Source organism: Pholcus phalangioides, unplaced genomic scaffold (genome assembly GCF_987345545.1).
Source record: "Pholcus phalangioides strain wild (caught in Gottingen) unplaced genomic scaffold, Ppha-v1.0 ptg000010l_1, whole genome shotgun sequence".
NCBI classification, from domain to species: domain Eukaryota; kingdom Metazoa; phylum Arthropoda; class Arachnida; order Araneae; family Pholcidae; genus Pholcus; species Pholcus phalangioides.
In genome coordinates, this window is record NW_028301603.1 from 28026876 (window position 1) to 28046449 (window position 19574).

Here is a 19574-nt window from a genome sequence, read left to right on the forward strand (position 1 = left end):
AATATATGCTTCGAGTATAATCCATGATACTAATTTAAATCACAAGTATATTCAAAATACAGTAGATGCCACTTATTAGAATCACGGATGATGTTATTATTGGAGTACTGTTATCCCATTTGCAAAGTACAAAACGCAACAATATCATAACATGGAGAAAAAGTTGTTTATAGTTATCAGGATTTCGGTTCATGTTAACTTTTTTTTTTGTCAAATTCTTTTTTTTTTTTTGCACACTTTGTAGCAAATATGGAACCAGACTTATTTTCCTCCCAAAAATTATCAGTATCAACCTGCAAGGCTATGTAGGAGGTCAGAAGGTGTACACCCTCAATTGTTTATAAACATTTCTGTACTCGGTTCCCAATGCCCTATTCTCTTCAGGCAGTAGCAGCTGCTCTAATCCATGTACCCATGAAGCTACTTTTGCAATCGCCTATGTATAGTAAAGACAAATATAAGGTTTAAAAAACCCTTCTTTGAGTTCTTGGTCATTTTCTTTCAGTTGACCGGATTCACAGTTTTTGTCCGAAAGACTTTCACGCAGAGGATCTATGAAACACACATCAAAAATATTATCATAATTCATAAAACACATTAGGCAGTTCCAGTCAAACTTTTCATGATGGACAAATAATGAATGCAGAATTTTAACTTAAAGCATAAATATCTTGTTTTAGAACAATTGAAAAAAAGAAAATGGCAGGATTGAACATTGTGTAACTGATTGCGTGGGAAAAAAATTGAGTTGTCCAGTTTTATAGAATGGGACATGTGGCTATAGTGTTTGCTTTGGAATTTCTTTTAGATATAGTTATCAATCTGTTATTGTTTTATCAGAAATCCAGAGTCTCGATGTGATTACATTAATAGGCATGCACTGTGCTTGGTTTCAAAGAGGGAAATGATATGGACATGCATCTTTACCTTGACATTAAAAAACTCTGATGTCTGAGATGGTTTATAGAGAGCAGGATATTTGAGCATTGTTTCTGCACTACAAGTACGATCAAATAACCCCATTGCTAGTGGTGGAGCAGCTGTAAATATCTGCAAATGCACAGGGAAGAAGAAAAATATAGTTGTAGTACAGTTAATACAAACTTTGGAACTCGTTGTAGCAAGCAAATACAAACCCCACGTACATAGTAAGCACGAATATTTCTAATCTTTTTAAAAAAATGCATATAGTATCTATAATCACTATAAATTGATTCAGAAACGAAAACATTCTTTTAGTCGCATAATACAAGGTGTTTCAAAAAGAATTACCTGATTTGAAATGTGTATATTACAAAAAATATTGAACACATAGACACTTAAGATCAATTTTATATTACATGGCTAATCATAAAGTTTTTTTGCAAACCAAATTGAAGGTGCTCAATATATCCACCTTGGGATGCATGGGACATGTCTATATGGTAGTCAAATTAGTCCCAAACTTTTGCTAGCATGTTTGCTTCCACGGCTACTGTTATGTGTATCTTCAGTTTGGCTAATGTAGCCAGAAGGGAAGGCACATAAACATAGTCCTTTATAAACCCCCCCACAAGAAGAAATCGCGCGATCTGAGGTCAGGCGATCTTGGGGGCCAGTGATGCTTAACTGCTCAGGTCTCGTATGACTGATCTGTCGTTTAGGAATGCGATTGTTTAAAAATTCTCAAACATTCAAACTTCAGTCTGGTGGTGGCTCGTCCTGCTGGAAAATGAACTCACCCGAATCAGTTTATAACTGTGGGAAAGTCCAATCTTGACAAACAGTGGTGACAGAAGGAAGGGCATTAGTGCTACCTATCGACAACTGTATGAAACTTGAGATTTCCCTCTTTCTACCTATACATTATTCGATCAAAACGGATTAAAAGCTGAATAGTAATGACTTTTTCTAATTGGATGCTTCTTTTTGAAATACCCTGTACTGCCATATTCATATTTTTCCATGTACTTCCAATTCACATTCAGCTTTAAAACAAAGATGATCATGGATAAGACCCCACCAGTTGCAAAATAGATGGGCTGAGTTGAGATCTTTAAGAGGTAGAAAATGAATCCACCAAAACAGGCATTCTTACACAAAAACAAAGTATGAATAAAGAAGTGGGGAGAAAGCTTACACTTCAACTAAAACAGAAAACTATTAAAAAGATTAAAAATGCAATTAAATATTGCACCTGCCCAACATGAAAAATAAGAGGCAAAATAAGAGATTCTCTTGGCTGTGAAGACGAATCTAACTGAAATAATGTTTGTAGAAAGCACTCTTCTTAGAAGAATGAATTTATACATATATAAAAAAATACATACCACATTATACATGCCAATAGTCCATCGTTCAAATAGGGTTTGTCCAGACCATCCACTGACGATAGCAAACCATAACTAGAAATTTGGGAAAGATTAAAAAATATAAGATTTTAGACACAAATAATTTCACAATTTTCATTAATTTATTGTTTACATATATTCTTCTAAAAATATTTTAGCTTTGTTTTAGAAATTGAATTGGTGATAAGAACGTTCGGCACAAAGATTTTGATCAAAAATTATTATCTCACAAACCTCTATGACATATAAACATATGTTTTTGTGGAAGGAATATAGAATCAGTTTGCACATTCTTCCATGGCTCCATGCCCCATGAACAAACAGAAGGCGCGTCAAGAACCGAAACTGGGAAATAAACGGAAAAGAAATCCAAGTTTCAAAACAGCTCTCATTGATTAATGATTTAGCATGCCATATGATACAAAAATAAATATATTGCCATACCTTAATAAACATCTGCACTGGGTAAAAAACATTCTGTATGCATAATGAAAGTAATTTTTGTATGAGTAAATACAAAAGTGAAAAAAACTACCTGAGCAATAGCATAATCTGAAGCACATGTTGCTTGAAGTCCTTCAACACCACTTATACCGATACCAACATGTGCTGCCTAAATTAACAAATAATTATGAACAAAAACTGTTATGGAGAATTTGTGCTTTGCAAAGTAGTTTTGAGAAATATAATAAGAATTTAAAATGTGAATCAATGTGCAACTGAACAAAATACCTGAATCATAGCCACATCATTTGCACCATCACCTATAGCCAATGTGACAGCTTTCGTGGCTGTTTTCACCATCTCAACAAGCTCTGCTTTTTGAATGGGAGACACCCTATTAACAGATAACATCTACACGTCATAATGGAAATCAACATTTTATTTTTTGATACTTCCTTATTCAATGTTATTCTTCATTATTATTATTTTTCAGCATATACAGGGTGAGCAAAAATCTGTGACACATTTAAAAAATTAATAAAAAGTAAATAAATTGACATTGTACAGTTTGCACTAAAATACTCATCAAGGCATAGACTTTTAAACATTTTAACATTAATTGTGTTTGTGTTGTATTTTATGTGATATGTTTTGTTATGTTGTGATAGTGCTATCTGTGAGTGAAATTTTGAATTTTTTTTAAATTAAAAAAAAACCGCCATGATCAGCATTTTCGTGCAAACCACTTTTTTTATGTCAATTGATTTTTATCAATCTTTTTCAATGTGTCAAGAATTTTTCACCAAACTATGTGTATCACATGATAAAAGTCATTCCCAAAGGTCCTTTTAAACAGATTCTTGGCAGAATACATTCTATATCAGGCAGTATTTGCCAATACACATCAAAATTCGATTTCACTCCCACAAATTTCGTCGATTCGTGAAAATACTTCTCAATTAATCCTGCTAAATTTTAGGTAATTCCCTTTTAATAGAGTTATTTCTCACTAATGGGAAAAATAATTTTTTTTACAAAAATACCCATTGTAATTTAGAAGAAGAGTGAAATTACCGTTCAATTTTTTTTTTTCAGATAATACTGATATCAGGTTGGCCACATACAAGATTTTATTAAAATTCTTAAATATTTTAATACTTTGTAGCACTTATTTATTTCTTGATGATTTTTCTTCACTTTAATTAAAAGTCACAATTGCAAATATGAATCCTCTCAACCCTAAATTAAAATTTATGCCACCTCTCCTAAGTAACCTGTCATAGCAGCAAGTGATACATTAAAGCAATGGCTCTCAACATTTTGGAGCCTGTGGCCGGGTTGATTTATTTTTGTAAGTAGAAGCATACTAGTGAGAAGTAAATGGGGGAAAAATGAAACGCCAAATTACTCAAGGCCCTGAGTGGTTGAGAAACACTGCATTAGGGCACAATTGCCAGAACCCTGTAACTAAGTATATTCTGTTGTTTATCTATCCCAAACCGATTTATCTTTGTTAACCAATGTGTTCATGTAATGTATGTTTCTGAGTAAATTGAATTTTAAGGTTTTTGAATGTTCCAATTTTTATATTTGTGGAAGTTACCCAAACAGTTGAACCTAATGGTAATAGTACTACGAGCTCAAATTTTGATTTAAAAAAAAGACTGTTGCAACTGAAAACCTGCATACTAGACTTGCATATACCACATAATTTCATACATCAATTCTTTTACTTTATTTCTTTTCCGCAATTAGGTGAAGAGAATTAGTATCCATAGATATATTAAAAAACATTTAATGTTTCTATTATTGCGTATAGGTTATATTTAGGCATAGGTTATTGTAAAATCATTTCGAAACAACACAAAGATCAGGAGAAACTATTCCGATAAAGACAATAATTTACCTGCAACATATTACTGATTTGCAAGACAAAGCAATATCAACGAAATCTCTCCTGACATCTGATGATAATGCATATTTCAGGGTCTATTATAGAATGAGAGAATTTCAAATATGAAAATATGATATGATGCTAGAGCTTTTTCAAATTATAATGGTAATAAAATAGTATCAAAACTAAAGTAGGATTTTTAAATGGGGGTGGGGAAGAAACCTTTAGAATTAATTTATGTATGTACATATACACACTTTGCCATCAGTAATAAGAGCAGCTTCATGTTCTTTTCTAAGCAAGCTTCCAAATTCCTGCATGTGACGATGCATAGCTTCACGGGTATTCTGAAAATTATAGAGTGACAAATTAGACATTGTTTCCATATAAACAGAAAAATGAAATTCAATATGGACGCTGAAAAATTGCATAGGTGAAATTTAACATGGCAAGTTGGATAGAAAGTTAAAATATGGTTATGTAGGCCTGGCGATGGTGGGATATACTCCGATGGGATGTTTTGGGTGTAAATTTTTTCCAAAGGGAGAATTGCTCTATTCTTCAGTTGAGAGTGTAAAAACTGACAGTACAGTCGAGCTTGAATATAACGAAGTTGCTCTGGAACGTGAAAAAAAACTGTAATATCAATAGTCGTTATGACTGATGCATGATAAATATGTAAGTTTAATGACAGAAGTATGCATACTTAAAGCAGGGTTTCTGAATTTATGATCCCCAACAGTAGAGGTGATTCCCAGATAGACTTGAATATAATTTTAATTAAAATGAAAATTATTCATGAGTGTCATACATATGAATAATGATATTCCCATTGGTCTGAATAAAATATTAGACTCGTAAGTCAATAGTTCAGTGTGCATCGTGACTCTTTGGGGACATCACCAGCCAATGTCAGGGGTAGCTGTCCATATTAGTGTGTGTCTATTTAGTACTTTGAAGTTCTTTATTAGACTATTCTGAGGAGCCGCAAATAAACGTTCACTGAAGCAAGAGAGTAGTGGAAGACAGAAACATAAAGGACCACTAATATGAGTGGTCACTCAAACTCTCTCTTTCTCTCTCTTTCTGTTACAGACATTTTAATGATCCTGAGGTTTACAAAAAATAAGAAATGCTGACATAAACCAAACGAAGGTTACGCCAATCCCTCTTTATTCGAGTGGTTCTGGAAATCACCAGAACCAGCACTATTTACAGTCATCTAGCTATATGTGGCGCTGACAGAACCCATCCATAACTTTTTTGGAATAGTACGATAGTACGTACTTCACAATCCAGTTTTGTTTCTGAAAGAGAATTTGTGATTTTTATGAAACTCAAATCCTACAGAAAAAAATTCAATTTTTGCCAAAACTTTGTTATATCTAATATTCATAAACACAACAATTCTTTATAGTTATATATAACACTATTTTGGTATTGCAGGTTCACTGGGATGGAAAGAAATATGTAATAACTGATACTTCATGATATATGATTTTTTTATGAGCAGGCTCAACTGTATAAACAGTTAAAAGGGACAGTTTAAAAGGGTGTCGTATAAAAGCAATTTTACAATAATAAAATACTTACATCTAAGCTATCTTCATTAATGACAAGAAGAGGCATTGTTGGGGAAAGTAACTTGCACGAATAACCTAAAAAAATAACAGGATTGCGCTTTATGAATCATTAACAATAGGAGCGATTAAAATGTTTTGAGGAAATTGTGTGAAAAATATTCAAAAAAATTAAAATGTGGTGTTAAAATAAAATAAATAAAAAACAAATATTTTATTAATAAATTAAATAAAAACATACTTTCATGCCAAAAACAAAAAGATTATTATCACAATGTAATTTCTGGTTTTAACTGTAATAATTATCAAGTAAATGGCTGGTGGATGAAGGCAATAACACAGAGCAGATATCCCATTGTACAAAGATGTTACAGAGAAACAAAGAGTGAATTAGATGTATGTTTCTAGATTTAGTATAGTTCAAACAAGGTCAAGAAAAACTGGCAGAATTTTCTAATTACTGTAAGTTATAATAATGTGATAACATAGCAAACTTTCAACCTATATTGATAGCTGTTTCTTGTTTATCTCCAGTGAGTATCCAGAACTTGATATCAGCTTTTAGAAGATCAGCAATGGCTTCAGGAACAGACTGAAATTTAACAAAAAATGTTCATGGGAAAAAATCAAAGATCAGAAATGAAATGCAATTTTTTTTCTATTCTCAACGTCTTAGATAGGACAAAAAATTAAAAAAAAGGAAAAAAAAAGAGAGAAATTTTGCAAACAGTGATCACTATTTGTAAATACAGTATAACTTCAATTAACCAGGGCCATGGTGAAAAAAACCATGGGATAACCGAAAATCATGGCAAAAAAAAGTTCTAAAATAACAGTAATCAGAAGATAGTTTTAATTGAATATATATTTACAAATTTTAGCTATTTAAAATGAATGTCCGATACATGTCTTTGAAGTTATTTATGTTAAGTAATCATGATTTATTTTTTTACCTATAGAATTTATTTCAGAAAAATGCATTTAAAATATGGAATTTTTATTTTTCTGTTCAATTTTGAGCATTATATCAATAGAAAAATTAAACAAACTTAATTTTGGCCTCCATGGGAAGGAAACACTAACTTTTCAGAATTTGAACAGAATTCAGCAACACAGGTAAGGAGGTTGAATTTAAAAAAAAGATGTAAAAATTTATCTATACTCATTATTTAAATTATTGCACTACAAGCGGGATCTAATTTCAGCATAGACAAGTTGGGCTTTGTCCAGAGTTTTATAATTTGATTCCCTAAATTTATGTAGTAAGCATATTCACTCCAATTCACTTGACATCTTTGACCCCAGTTTTGAAGGTCTGTAGTACCTGCTTTGTCCAGGGGCCCCCTTCAAGTCACAAATCCTAACTACAAATAAATCAATGAAATGAGCTTAACAGATGTTGTCATCACACAATCATTTCTTTTTCTGATTCGTTTGCTTCTCATTCATTTTTATTATTAAATAGCACAGTTTACGCAAAAAAGTTTGTTATACACAAAAGGGTGAATAACCATGAACCTTTCAACTAATCATACCCTTTGTTAAACCTTCACCTATCTAAAAGTTATTTTTTAATTTTTTGAACCTCTGTTGATCCACTTCGAAATAGTCCACCCGCAGATAATCAGTTCTACTGCACTCAAAATACCTGCACATATATAGACAGACATGTAAAATAGACAAACATTTTTTTTTAACATACTTCTTGTAGTTTATCCTCAATAGCAGTTGCTCCTAAGAGAGTAAGATTCTGTATAAAAAAAACAAAACATATATGTGTAAATATTTAATGCTATGCAACATAAAAGTTAATGATTGTTCAGAAATAAAAAATGTTGAAGATACATATAATAAAATAATTTTTTTTCAAAAGACGTGTATAATTGGAAAAAAAAACCTCTGCTTCAAAATTTGACACAATTTTTCTTTTAGAGCAAAAGCCACATATCTCACCTCTGACAAAGGCTTTACTTTTCATATTTGGTCTCACAAAGTTATTTTTATTGCAGCAAAACTTTGCTACAATGATATTTAATAAAACGAATCCAAGTACGACAATATTTTTTCAAATCTTACTTGGAGAATTGCCCATAATTTGATTTTTAATTCCTCTAGATATAATGACATCCTTTACTACGATACCTTTACTTTACTTACCTTATTTACCTGCGATACCTTTACTTTACTTACGATCCTTTACTACATCCTTTATTACGATAAATCTCTCCATAACGATATTTTTAGGAAATTTTCAAACTGCTAGAACACTATATTTTATATTTTGCTTAAAATCACCTTCAATTTATTCTAAAATTCTTAACCAGTTTCTGCTCTTTTGAGGGTGTTTAATGGAATCAGTGCTTTGCACTATTTACCCTCGGAGAGTGTTAATGAAGTTGCTGTGAAGCTACAGTCTGTATAGTACACAAAAGTGCTATGCCATAAACCACTTTACAGCTAGAAGCAACTAACTGAATTTTACTGATCAACCAATCAATAATTTTTTGTTGCAAATGAATACTTATAAATGTATTTTATGATGGTATAGTGGCCCCTCTTAATGGCTACCCCTCAGATGCATTCAAAATAATAATCCTTTTTTACAGCCAAATAATTTCCCATTCTATAAAAAAAAGTATGCAGTTGAAACACTTGACCCTTCTTTTATGGACAAATTGTTTTGGCCCATTTAAGTCTGTAAAAGAGAGGTTTTACTGTACTAATAATGCCAATTCATAAGAGACGAAACAACAGCATATCGTGGTGACTGCTACCTCTTGATATAACGATAACCTATCTAAAACATTTTTTTCTTGGTCTGCAAAGTGTCGTTATACCAAGGTTTCACTATATTTTTGAACAAGAAATTTTAGGGTCTCTTACAAGTTTGAGATTTCAATTGTACTTGTTACTGAACTTTCAGATATAATAAAAAAAATTTTTGGTATTATCCCATGGGATGCTCCCTTACTAGATCAGACATAGCGAGCTCTACAATAAAACTGAGCTAAATTTCCCATCCCTTGAAGTTTGTTATAACAAAGCTTGATTGTACATATCACCTGAAGAACTACAGAGACAAACTTTCATGAAAACTAATACTAGATCAAACACATACAGTTTCAATTAATTGGGCAGCATCTTGCACTTTTCTTTCCCTGTGTTGCAATGCAGTGCTTGCTTTGTGATAGGTATCTTTCCATTCCTAAAAATGAAGGAGGTGTAATACATTACAGTTCTGCTTGACTGCAATACTTTTCTATAAAAATTATAGGAGGAAAATTAAATCAGAAGAGTAAAAAATGAAACAAAATAGTTTAAAAAGGTATTAAAATTTGTAATCAATTAACCCTTTAAGCGTTTTTTTAAAATTTTCTTGATCTGCGTTATAACTGCTACAGTGAAAATCGCTAAACCTTCTAGAAATTGCCACCTATTTTCAAGAATGTTTTTTTTCTGATCTCATGCACTGATAAATGCTTCTCCTCCAACACAAAATAATAGTAATAAAAAAACAAGAACAGGGAAAAAACGATTGTTTTCTGTTATTTATGCTGTAAGCATAGTTGTATAAAACCTCAAAGAGAAAGGGAAAACAAAATTTTAACAACTGGCTGTTGCGAAGATGAATTTTTGGAAAGAGAAAATTCAACTGCCTTTGCAGGGAATCGAACCAACGTCCTTTCACTTTCTGGGTGAACGCCCTAAACCACAAGACTACAAAGGTAATGAATCTCTCAATCTTCTTTCCTTGGAGCTTGTGTGTACTGAACAGGACCGTACATGGACGGGCGGACCTGACTCAGGCTAAGCTCACAACTAGAGTGACGTCATCATTTCATGAGTTGCCATCTGGTGGCAGCATCAGCAGTTTCGAGCTTGGCTTGAACCAGGTCCGGCCATCCATGTATGGTCCTGTTCAGTGCACACGAGCTCCAAGGAAAGATTGAGAGATTTGTTGCCTTTGTAGTCTAGTGGTCTACGGAATTCACCAGGAAAGTGAAAGGACCTGGGTTCGATTCCCTGCAAAGGCAGTTGAATTTTCTCTTTCCAAAAATTCATTTTCGCAACAGCCGGTTGTTTAAAACCTTGTATGGATAGCGGAGAGTGATGTCATCCTTTCAAAGGAAAAACTTCCTTTCACTCCCCCTTCTGTTATCAGACTTTGAACAGAACCTGACTCCGATCACTTGCAGTTGATTGACAGGATGAAGGGGAGGGGAGAAAGGAAAACATGTTATCAGGAGAAGAAAATCTACAATGGTATCTGGGCTTGCCAACATGAGAAGAGTTTTAAGAACCCAAAATATCTCAGGATTGTCACTGTAAGGGTTAATACATAGCCGCAAACTAAATTTTTTTCTTTCACTATTTATCTTTAAAAATTCACAAAATAGAAATTTATGAAAATTTTAAAGATGATTGATGATTTGTACTCAAAAGGTTTCATGTTCCCATAAAACACAAATGTATAGTTTTCCGGTAGACTTAGTGACCATATGCTGTATATACACTGGTGAAATAAATTAGGAGAATTTGCATATTTTATCGAATTTCATGAAAAGAACTGAACTCAATGTAAAACCACTGCTTCTAGACAAAAATGCAAATCTTGTACGTCAAATACGTAAGCGTACACGTGTGTGTAGGCGGAGCCAGTAGAGAAACAGGCTTTATAAGCGCGCGTAAGTTAAGATGCATTTCGTTCGCTAGCACATCTCTGCGAATTTTTTGGTGTTATTTTGCAGCAATCAGTTAATTTCAAATTGTGACAGTAAAAATGAGTAACCACCAATGTTTAGATGATGGAATGAGGTGGCGAATTGTGGGGAGGCTAGAAGCAGGCCAATCTCAAGTCCAGATTTGTAGAGAGTTCAATTTAACGCCCAGCATCGTGTGTAACTTATGGAAACAGTTTCAGGATACCGTTTCGAGAGAAAGCCTGGGCAAGAGCCACGACAGCCAGAGAAGATCGCCATTTGTCGATTATAGCGAGGCGTAACAGGAGTGCTACAGCTTCTCAGCTCTCTCGTGACTTGTATGCAGCCACAGGAACCCGTGTATCAAGGGTGACTGTTTCCAAAAGACTTCATGAGAGAGGGTTGTTTGCAAGAAGACCTGCTGTTTGCATCCCGCTCACTTCTACCGACAGGAGAATCCGTTTATCATGGTGCAGAGAGCATAGAGATTGGAGTATGGATCAATGGGCAACCGTTCTCTTCACTGATGAGTCCCGGTTCAGCCTAAACACAGATTCTCGCCGTACGTTCATATGGAGAGAACAGGAACCCGCTACCTACCCTCCAATGTCCGCGAAATCGACCATTATGGTGGAGGAGGTTTAATGGTCTGGGCAGGCATCATGTTGGATGGCTGCAAACCTCTCCATGTCTTTGAAAGAGGCACTGTGACTGGTGTGAGGTATAGAGATGAGGTCTTGGAGCCCTTTGTTCGCCTTTTCAGGGGTGCAGTTGGCCCTGAGTTCATTTTAATGGACGATAACGCGAGGCCACATAGAGCTCTTCTGCTCGACGATTTTCTAGAGAGTGAGGATATTCGCCGGATGGATTGGCCAGCCAGATCTCCAGACCTTAACCCTATAGAGCATGTCTGGGACGCTCTGGGGAGGGCAATTGCAACTCGCAACCCCCCTCCGGGAACCATCCAGGGAATGAAAACAGCGTTGCTGAACGAGTGGAACCAATTGCCACAGGAAATGATAAACTGCCTTATTTCAAGTATGAAATTACGCTGCGAGACCTGTATATCTGTAAGAGGGGACCATACCCCCTATTAACCCATTTTTTTGTTTATTCTGCAACCACTGTTTCATACCTTTCGACTCCAACAAGTGTTACGCATGATCATGCATGTGTATTACAATTATTGAATGGTTATTTGTTTTGTATTGTATCAATGTATGTACATATCAAATTTCATTAAAATCGGTACAGTAGTTCTACAGATAATCGACCAAGTCTGCAAATTCTCTTAATTTCTTACACCAGTGTAGAAACATGAAATAAGAGAGTGTCTCACATCATATATCTAAATAATTTTTTTAAGTAAGTTCTCAACTAATTCGAAATAAAATAAAATGAATAAAAAAGAAAAAGGAATCAAAATACATAAATTCAAATTAACTTACATAGTAAACATCTGGCGAAATTTCTGCAACAGCACAACAAAGTGTTCGAAAACCTGATATGAAAATTTGAAACATTAAATTATTATATTGAAGATCATGTCAATGATTATAATATTACACTACGAAAATCCCTGTAGGGGATTTGCTTTAGCTAAAAACTTTGATGATAACAGATAGATGGCGCTACAGCAAAAGTGTCAAACAGGAAAGAAGTTGATATGTGTGTAGGTGGGGAAGGTGGCACTAGCCACATGGTTTTTGATTTCTCTGTTGCGTGTGGTTTGAAATAAAATCAATTAAAAATAATTTCATGTCTCTGTGGGAGGTTTATCCTCAACCAAGAAGACCTAGACAAACCCCACATTAATTATAATTGATCTTTGTTTGAACATCTCACTTGAATTTCCATTTGCTATCAAAATGAGGTTTTGTGAACAATTGTGCAAAACACTTTCAATTTTCCAAAACATATTGTTTCTATCACAAAAAAAAGATTTTCTAAATGAATTTATAAAAAATTTTTTAATATTTTTAAATCCAAGCAATACTATGAACTGTGGCTTTGTAAATAGAAGTACTAAAATGATGCTCTGCACTAGTTTGAAAAGACCTAATAATTTCACATAGCTGCCAACTTTTGAAAATGAAAATTCTGGAGATTTTCGCGCAAACCCGTATTTTATGCTTAAACCACTCCGTAATAAATACAATAGCCATAATAGATACAATATATACTCCGTAATAGATACAAAAATCCCAATAGGGATTTTCCAAATAAAATAGGGATTTTCCAAATAAAATAGGGATTTTCCAAATAAAATAGGGATTTTCCAAACATAAAAGTTAAAGCATAGGGAATAAAATCCCTACTCAAAAACTTAAGTCAAATTAAAATAGGGATTTTACAAACATGGAAGTTAAACCCTTGGGAATAAAATTCCTACGCGAAAAACAAGTGAAATTGGAGGCCAAAACTTCAGTGATGTAAAAATAAATATTGTGTTCAATCAGAAACGCTGCGAACAAACATTGTGCGCGAATGACCCCAAAATCATCGGAAGGTGAAGGAAAAAAGCGTCAATTTTTGAAGAACACTGACTAAGGCACTTGCTTGATTTTTTTTCATTTCACGAGTGATGATGGCAGTCTTTCCATGACCAATGTTCATGTCCGTAACACAACTTGTACAAAAACGAAAAGTCTGCCCTCTTCTGGAACATTTGATGAAAGGAAATTCATCGGAATAAGTATCTTTAAAATTGATTAAATATGTTTTTGCTTATCAGTATTCGTGTTTTGTTATATCGCACGTACGTAACTGCAACAAAAGAAATTTTGACCATATGAGCGTCACTATAATCTTCAATTATTATCCAGGACTATTAGCTGCTAAGCCATTTCCCTGCGCGATAAGACAAACAACTTTCTTGTTACCATCAGAGGGTTTGTAAAACTTCCTGAAAAAGGGAATTTCCCCATTTACGACGTGTGGCGTCATTTCAAAAGGGGGACAAAAGTCTTCATGCCCCAAAAGAAATTCCTTAGAGATTGTTTTCATAAGCGGGGATTTTTTTTAATGAAGTAGGGAATGTTTAGGGACAATTAGGGATTTTTTTAAAAATTCGGGAGATTTAAGAACTTTTCGGGAGGTCGAGTGATGAACTAAAATTCGGGAGACTTGGCAGCTATGATTTCAGAACAAAAAGAGGATAAAGGAAATCAGAATGCTGGCTGTGAAAACATTTTGCTCTACAGCAGTGTTTTTCCACCTTTTTTGTCTTGTGGTACACTTAAATCTACAGTCAAACTTTTCTGCGGCACACTATTTGAGATTTCAAAACATGTAATTTTAATTTCATAGTTTGACTACTTAAATAATTAATTAAAATAGTACTACTGTTTATTACTGGTACTTGAAACCATGAGGAAAATTTCGTCTGCATTTCATTTCAAATGAAGAGCAATAAACACCAGAAAACAGCTGAAACTTATCTGATGCTATATCGATACACTATAACAAATACCACAATTTACACATATATCAAGTATATCTGACAGCTTTTTGAAAATCTGAATACATTATTCACAGAAAATTTCTTTACCTGCACTTGCAAATTCCTTCAAGTGTTCCAAAGTTATTTCTTTAAATTGCTGATGATCACTCAACCGTTCATAAATGACAGTATCCTAAAGTAAATTTTAAGGAATGGAATTAAATCAAACATTCATGAAGGAAAATATAAATAATATTTGATTTAACTATATAAATTCAGTGAAAACCCTCACAAAGACATCATTCATTTGAATACCAATCATTTAGAATATAAAATGATGTATAACATCTATATATTTACAGCTCCTTTGCAATACAATTTTATTCGGCCATTTGGAGACTTCACTATGACTGACATCCTTTTCCGATCACTAGAAGAAAAGATAAAATAAGATTTGAAAAATAACATTTTAAATAAAATTTCAACTATCTAATTTCAACAACAGCTAAAGCAATACTATAAAGACATACCTTGTGAATTCTAACACATTGAGAACTTCATATTTCTCTTCTTGACCCAACTACAAAAAAGTGGGATATACCAACAAATAATATTATTCATTTCTTTATAATGAAAACTATTATACATAACATTAGATTTTACTTCAAATAGTTTCGACTGACTAGGAGAATTCTATAAACTGAAACTGCTGTAATTTATGATCTATGAAATGAGTTTGACAAACTGAACTAAAGATATCAAGAAAAAAAAATTATGCTTACCGCATTTACGATTATGTATGTAGGTGTCCGAGTTGTAAACACGAATCCTAGTTGTTTTGCTGCCTTGACTAGAGCTCCTTCATCTAAATTATCAAATCATTTAAAAGTTAATAAGTCAAGAATCTGTATCAAAAAATTCTTATTTTCATCAATGAATTACCTGAAAAACACCTACGATTTATTTTCTCTTTCTTGCATAAATATTGTAACACTGATTTGTTTATAGACAGAAATCAGGGATTCAGATTCTAGACTTACATCAATTTAAGTGGGGGAATTTAATAACAATTTAAATTCACGTATTAGTAGGTTTGCTATGTAATTGCATGACAAATTTTATGTGGTTTTCATGAGCATGTCAAAAATTAAACCCAAAAAAAAGAATTAAAAAAATTGTCTAAAATTATCATTGTTTCTGAAAAAGTAAAATTTCATTTTGAACAAAAAAAAAAAAAATGTTTTATTCATTTTCTCACCTGGAGATGCTGCCTGATAATACAGTTCATCAGTCTGCAGATCATGTTCAGGTACAACTGTATGACAAACAGCCATTAAAGTCATAAACTCTTTGATAAAAATAGATGTGGGCTGAAACAAAAAAAAAGAAAAGTGCACGTATAATTAAAATCAACTTTTTTTGCCAAACACAGACAATACAAGAATACAAAGTTGTGAAACAGTTTTTCAAGTCCTCCAGAAAAACAAATCCCTTTTCAAAAACGTCATTGCAAAAGGTGCCATTGTGAGAGTTGGCATCCTCCTATTCCTCACCAGATCATGACCCACCACTCTGTCTCAAGGAATAGATATAAGCAGGTGAAAGAGTTGGCATCCACTTCGATAAAGTTTTATCACAGTGAGCAGAACACTAAATATGCATTTAGCTACAAATACAGAGGCTACCAATAAGCAACTTGCCCAATGAGGTGGTGGAGAGAAATAGAAAAAAAAATTCCTATCACAAACTTCAAGAGTAATTTGTGTTGAAAAGGCACTTTTTGGTGAGACGTAGTAAATCATTTTTGTCTCCACAAATAAATGAATGTAAATAACTTTTAATCAGGAACTCTGTGGTCAGAATGAATAGCTCAAAATTATGATCATAAATTCAGATAATATACAGTATTTTTACCTAGTTGTGAGGGCAGCACAAAATTACCTTGTGGACCGCATGCAGCCAGCCATTGGCCACCCTTGTTCTAGATCATTCAAGTTTTTATTAAATTTGTGGTGCATAATAGATTTCCCTAAAAAGTTTGATAGATACTAAAAACAAATGTGTGCTTTCTATGCTTGATATGTTTTGTGACTACCTGGTAGGGGGGTAATGTTTGTAGTCAAAGATGTAATACAAATTTTTCCGGCTTTTGCAACTAAAAATACACAGTCCTTCTTTTGGATTATTATACTGCTACTAAACCATATACGTACCTTGTAAATATTCCTCTGAGAGTGAAATGAATTTCTCTGACAGCCTAACAAATCTAGACCGGAGTTGAAAGAAAGTCTAATGAACAGAGTATGTTGGAATGCATAGGCATACGCAGAATTTTCTCAGGGGGAATTTTCAATTTTTTTTTCTTCTTAAGTGGGGGGGGGGGGGTTAAATTTTTTCCTGCAAAATAACATATCTTGGCTTCAAGGGGGGTTAGAACCCCACACCCTCCCTTTGCGTACGCCAATGTTGGAATGTGCTGTGCCCCTAATGTGAGTTTTTGAGGAATGCTTGTTATTTGTAGTGCTGTCTAATTTTGAAAACAACATCATGTTTAATTTTGCCTGTTTCATATTATGCCTCAATTTTAAATGTTGTAGGACGGATTGCTCTCTGTGATATTAGTCTATTTTGTCAACAATCTATATTAGTCTATTGCTCAACAATCTATATTAGTCTGTTGCTCAATGATCTATATTAGTCTATTGCTCAACGATCTATATTAGTCTATTGCTCAACGATCAAAACTAAGCCAGACATACAACTGGGGCAGGCCATCAGAAAAAAATTATACTGATTACTAATAAAATGAGAACTAACAGACAATGAAGAAGAAAAACCAGCAATAAGGGCTAATAGCAAGACACTTCCTTGCTATTCGCCTTTATCACTGGTTTTTCCTGGGTCAGTAGCAGGCAAAATATTTCTATTTCACCATAAAATGAGAACCCTTATTCAATGTTAATATGTTTCAACTGTTTCTTGGTCTCATTTCATGCAGAGATAAAAATAGTGCTCTAATTTTTGGATTGGTCTAATAATGGGAAGTAATAGTTTGAGATATTATGCTTAGGGTAAAAATTTAATGTAACTGTTAACTTACATGTTTGCCAGTTAAATTACTCAGCAAATCAGTGCCGTCAAAACTCTGCTCTGGTGATCTAAAAGTTAAAAAAAATTAATATAGTGAAAAATAGAAAGTATATGATTATATTAAAAAAAATAATGGGACAGTGATAGTCATGGCTACAGGTATTTTTCATAGAACACAGATATGTTACTATTTGCAGCATCAATTGCAGTTGATAGCATGAAGTTTTCTGGAGATGGAAGCATTGAAGAAGTAACGAACTATTATAACAGAATAAACGTTTTTCCTTTCAATTTACTCCCCAATGAGCTCCCACTCATCATGTGGTCGCATGGCCTTTGATCATTCATCTTATTTTACGCTTTCACCTTTGCTCTTTTTGAATCAGTTTATTTCAATTATGTTTTGAAATTATATCATGATTTTTGACAATAAAAATATAATCATACCACACAACATTTGACAGTATTTAACCGGTTGAGCGGTGAAAGGTTTTTCGATTTCTATTTGAAAAATGGTGTGAGGTTATACGGAAAAATACTTGTAAAGTGGCGAAGCTTCTTTATCTCAAGTAGTGCTATCCCCCCCATCAAACATGCAGGACGACAGAGAAGGCGTGGTTGGTGGGGTCAATCCAAGTGACAGGTTGGCTACACCTATTCCTAAGTGATCCTATTCTTTACTAATACACACTCAACTTCAGTACCTGTTCTTTTGTTACAGTATTGGCTATTTTTTTCTCCCTGTCGTGGTCACAGAACATATTTAGAAGTTTATTTTTCCCATTGCTGTGGAACCTCGCTAAAATGGCACTTGATACAATGATATTTTTCAAGTATTGTTTGGAAATGTCTATACTCTAATGTTAATCGGCTGCCTCTCGATATAGCGATATTTTTTCTTAGTCCGCAGACTATCGTTATATCGATGTTTCACTGTATGTGTATTGTACTTTTCTCACTAATTTATTGGTGAAAAGAAGCGTTTATATTCTCTAAATGCATAGCAACACTATAACAGGGTATTGGGATTACGCAACAAAATTTTTCTTTTCTTTTTTATTGAAAAAAATATTTAAGCCTGTTCTGAGTCTACGTAGAGTTTCATGGCGTTACAATACTTTATAATCGCACTTCATTGCAATTTTTTTGTTGCTCTTTCGCTGACGTTGCATGTGACTTATCATTTTGCGGTATCACTAAAGTATCTTAGCACATTTTATCCGAGCAGTGTGATGCACTTTCCCAATGCATACTTTTCAGTTTAATCAAATAGTTTTTTCGCAAGGGTAAAAGCTGCACAGTTTTAAACAGTATAGGAAATCTATGAAAGCAACACACATTATGTGTGATAAGGCACAAAAATATACATATATGGTGTACCTTGAATTTTCTAGAAAGTTGAAAATAACAGTAGTCGATGATTTTAATTACATAAACATCGATATTATATCTTATGAGTAAATTTGAAATATGCTATGAATTGGAAAATACCTTCGTTTTTATTTAATCTATTTATACAACACGAAATGATTTATACTTCACATATAAAAAACTAACAGATTATAAAATATATAAATTTTATGTGTATATGGAAGGAAGCAATATTATGATGTATTTAATACATGCCATTAATAATTTAGGATACGTAATAAATGCAAGAGTTTCAAAAGCCTATTTCAGCCTCGTTTCGCTGGGTGGCATGTTCAGCAACGCGATGTATCTTACAGAATTTTTTTTTCCTTTTGATGAAATTTACTTTCTTTGATTATATACTGACCAAACAAAAACAAAAGGTAACAAAAGAAATGGAATATTTGTCAAAATTTTAATTGAATTAGCGATAACAACTGCTTTTTAGGGTTTATCTCAATGTAATGTCACATTCAGTTGGTCACATATAATTGAATTTTTACACTTCGCATAAATTGCATGTGTTATCATAGAATTCTATAAACACATTTCAAGAAAAAAACCCGCATACATACACACATATGCAGTTGTACCCGCTTATAACGAAGTTAGAAAAAACAACGAATCAAGGGCGTAGCGAGGGGGGGGGGACTTGGGGGTCTGGTCCCCCCCCCCCCCGAAATG

At 33.4% G+C, this 19574-nt stretch overlaps 1 protein-coding gene across 2 annotated transcripts in view; it reads right to left on the bottom strand.

Moving 5' to 3' along the window:
• ATP8A (ATPase phospholipid transporting 8A1) overlaps positions 1-19574 on the bottom strand; it is a 52487-nt gene that overhangs the window by 11934 nt on the left and 20979 nt on the right. For both annotated transcript variants that reach the window (XM_089238018.1, XM_089238019.1), the window contains exons 15-32: positions 17491-17548; positions 15649-15760; positions 15173-15255; positions 14921-14970; positions 14751-14820; positions 14499-14583; positions 12397-12449; positions 9367-9453; positions 7951-7998; positions 6750-6840; positions 6262-6326; positions 4926-5015; positions 4681-4763; positions 3063-3168; positions 2866-2943; positions 2565-2675; positions 2310-2384; positions 928-1050 (exon numbers count right to left, since the gene is read on the bottom strand). In XM_089238018.1, the coding sequence (XP_089094144.1) occupies positions 928-1050; positions 2310-2384; positions 2565-2675; positions 2866-2943; positions 3063-3168; positions 4681-4763; positions 4926-5015; positions 6262-6326; positions 6750-6840; positions 7951-7998; positions 9367-9453; positions 12397-12449; positions 14499-14583; positions 14751-14820; positions 14921-14970; positions 15173-15255; positions 15649-15760; positions 17491-17548 (1468 nt within the window). The remainder of the gene's footprint in view (positions 1-927; positions 1051-2309; positions 2385-2564; positions 2676-2865; positions 2944-3062; positions 3169-4680; positions 4764-4925; positions 5016-6261; positions 6327-6749; positions 6841-7950; positions 7999-9366; positions 9454-12396; positions 12450-14498; positions 14584-14750; positions 14821-14920; positions 14971-15172; positions 15256-15648; positions 15761-17490; positions 17549-19574) is intronic.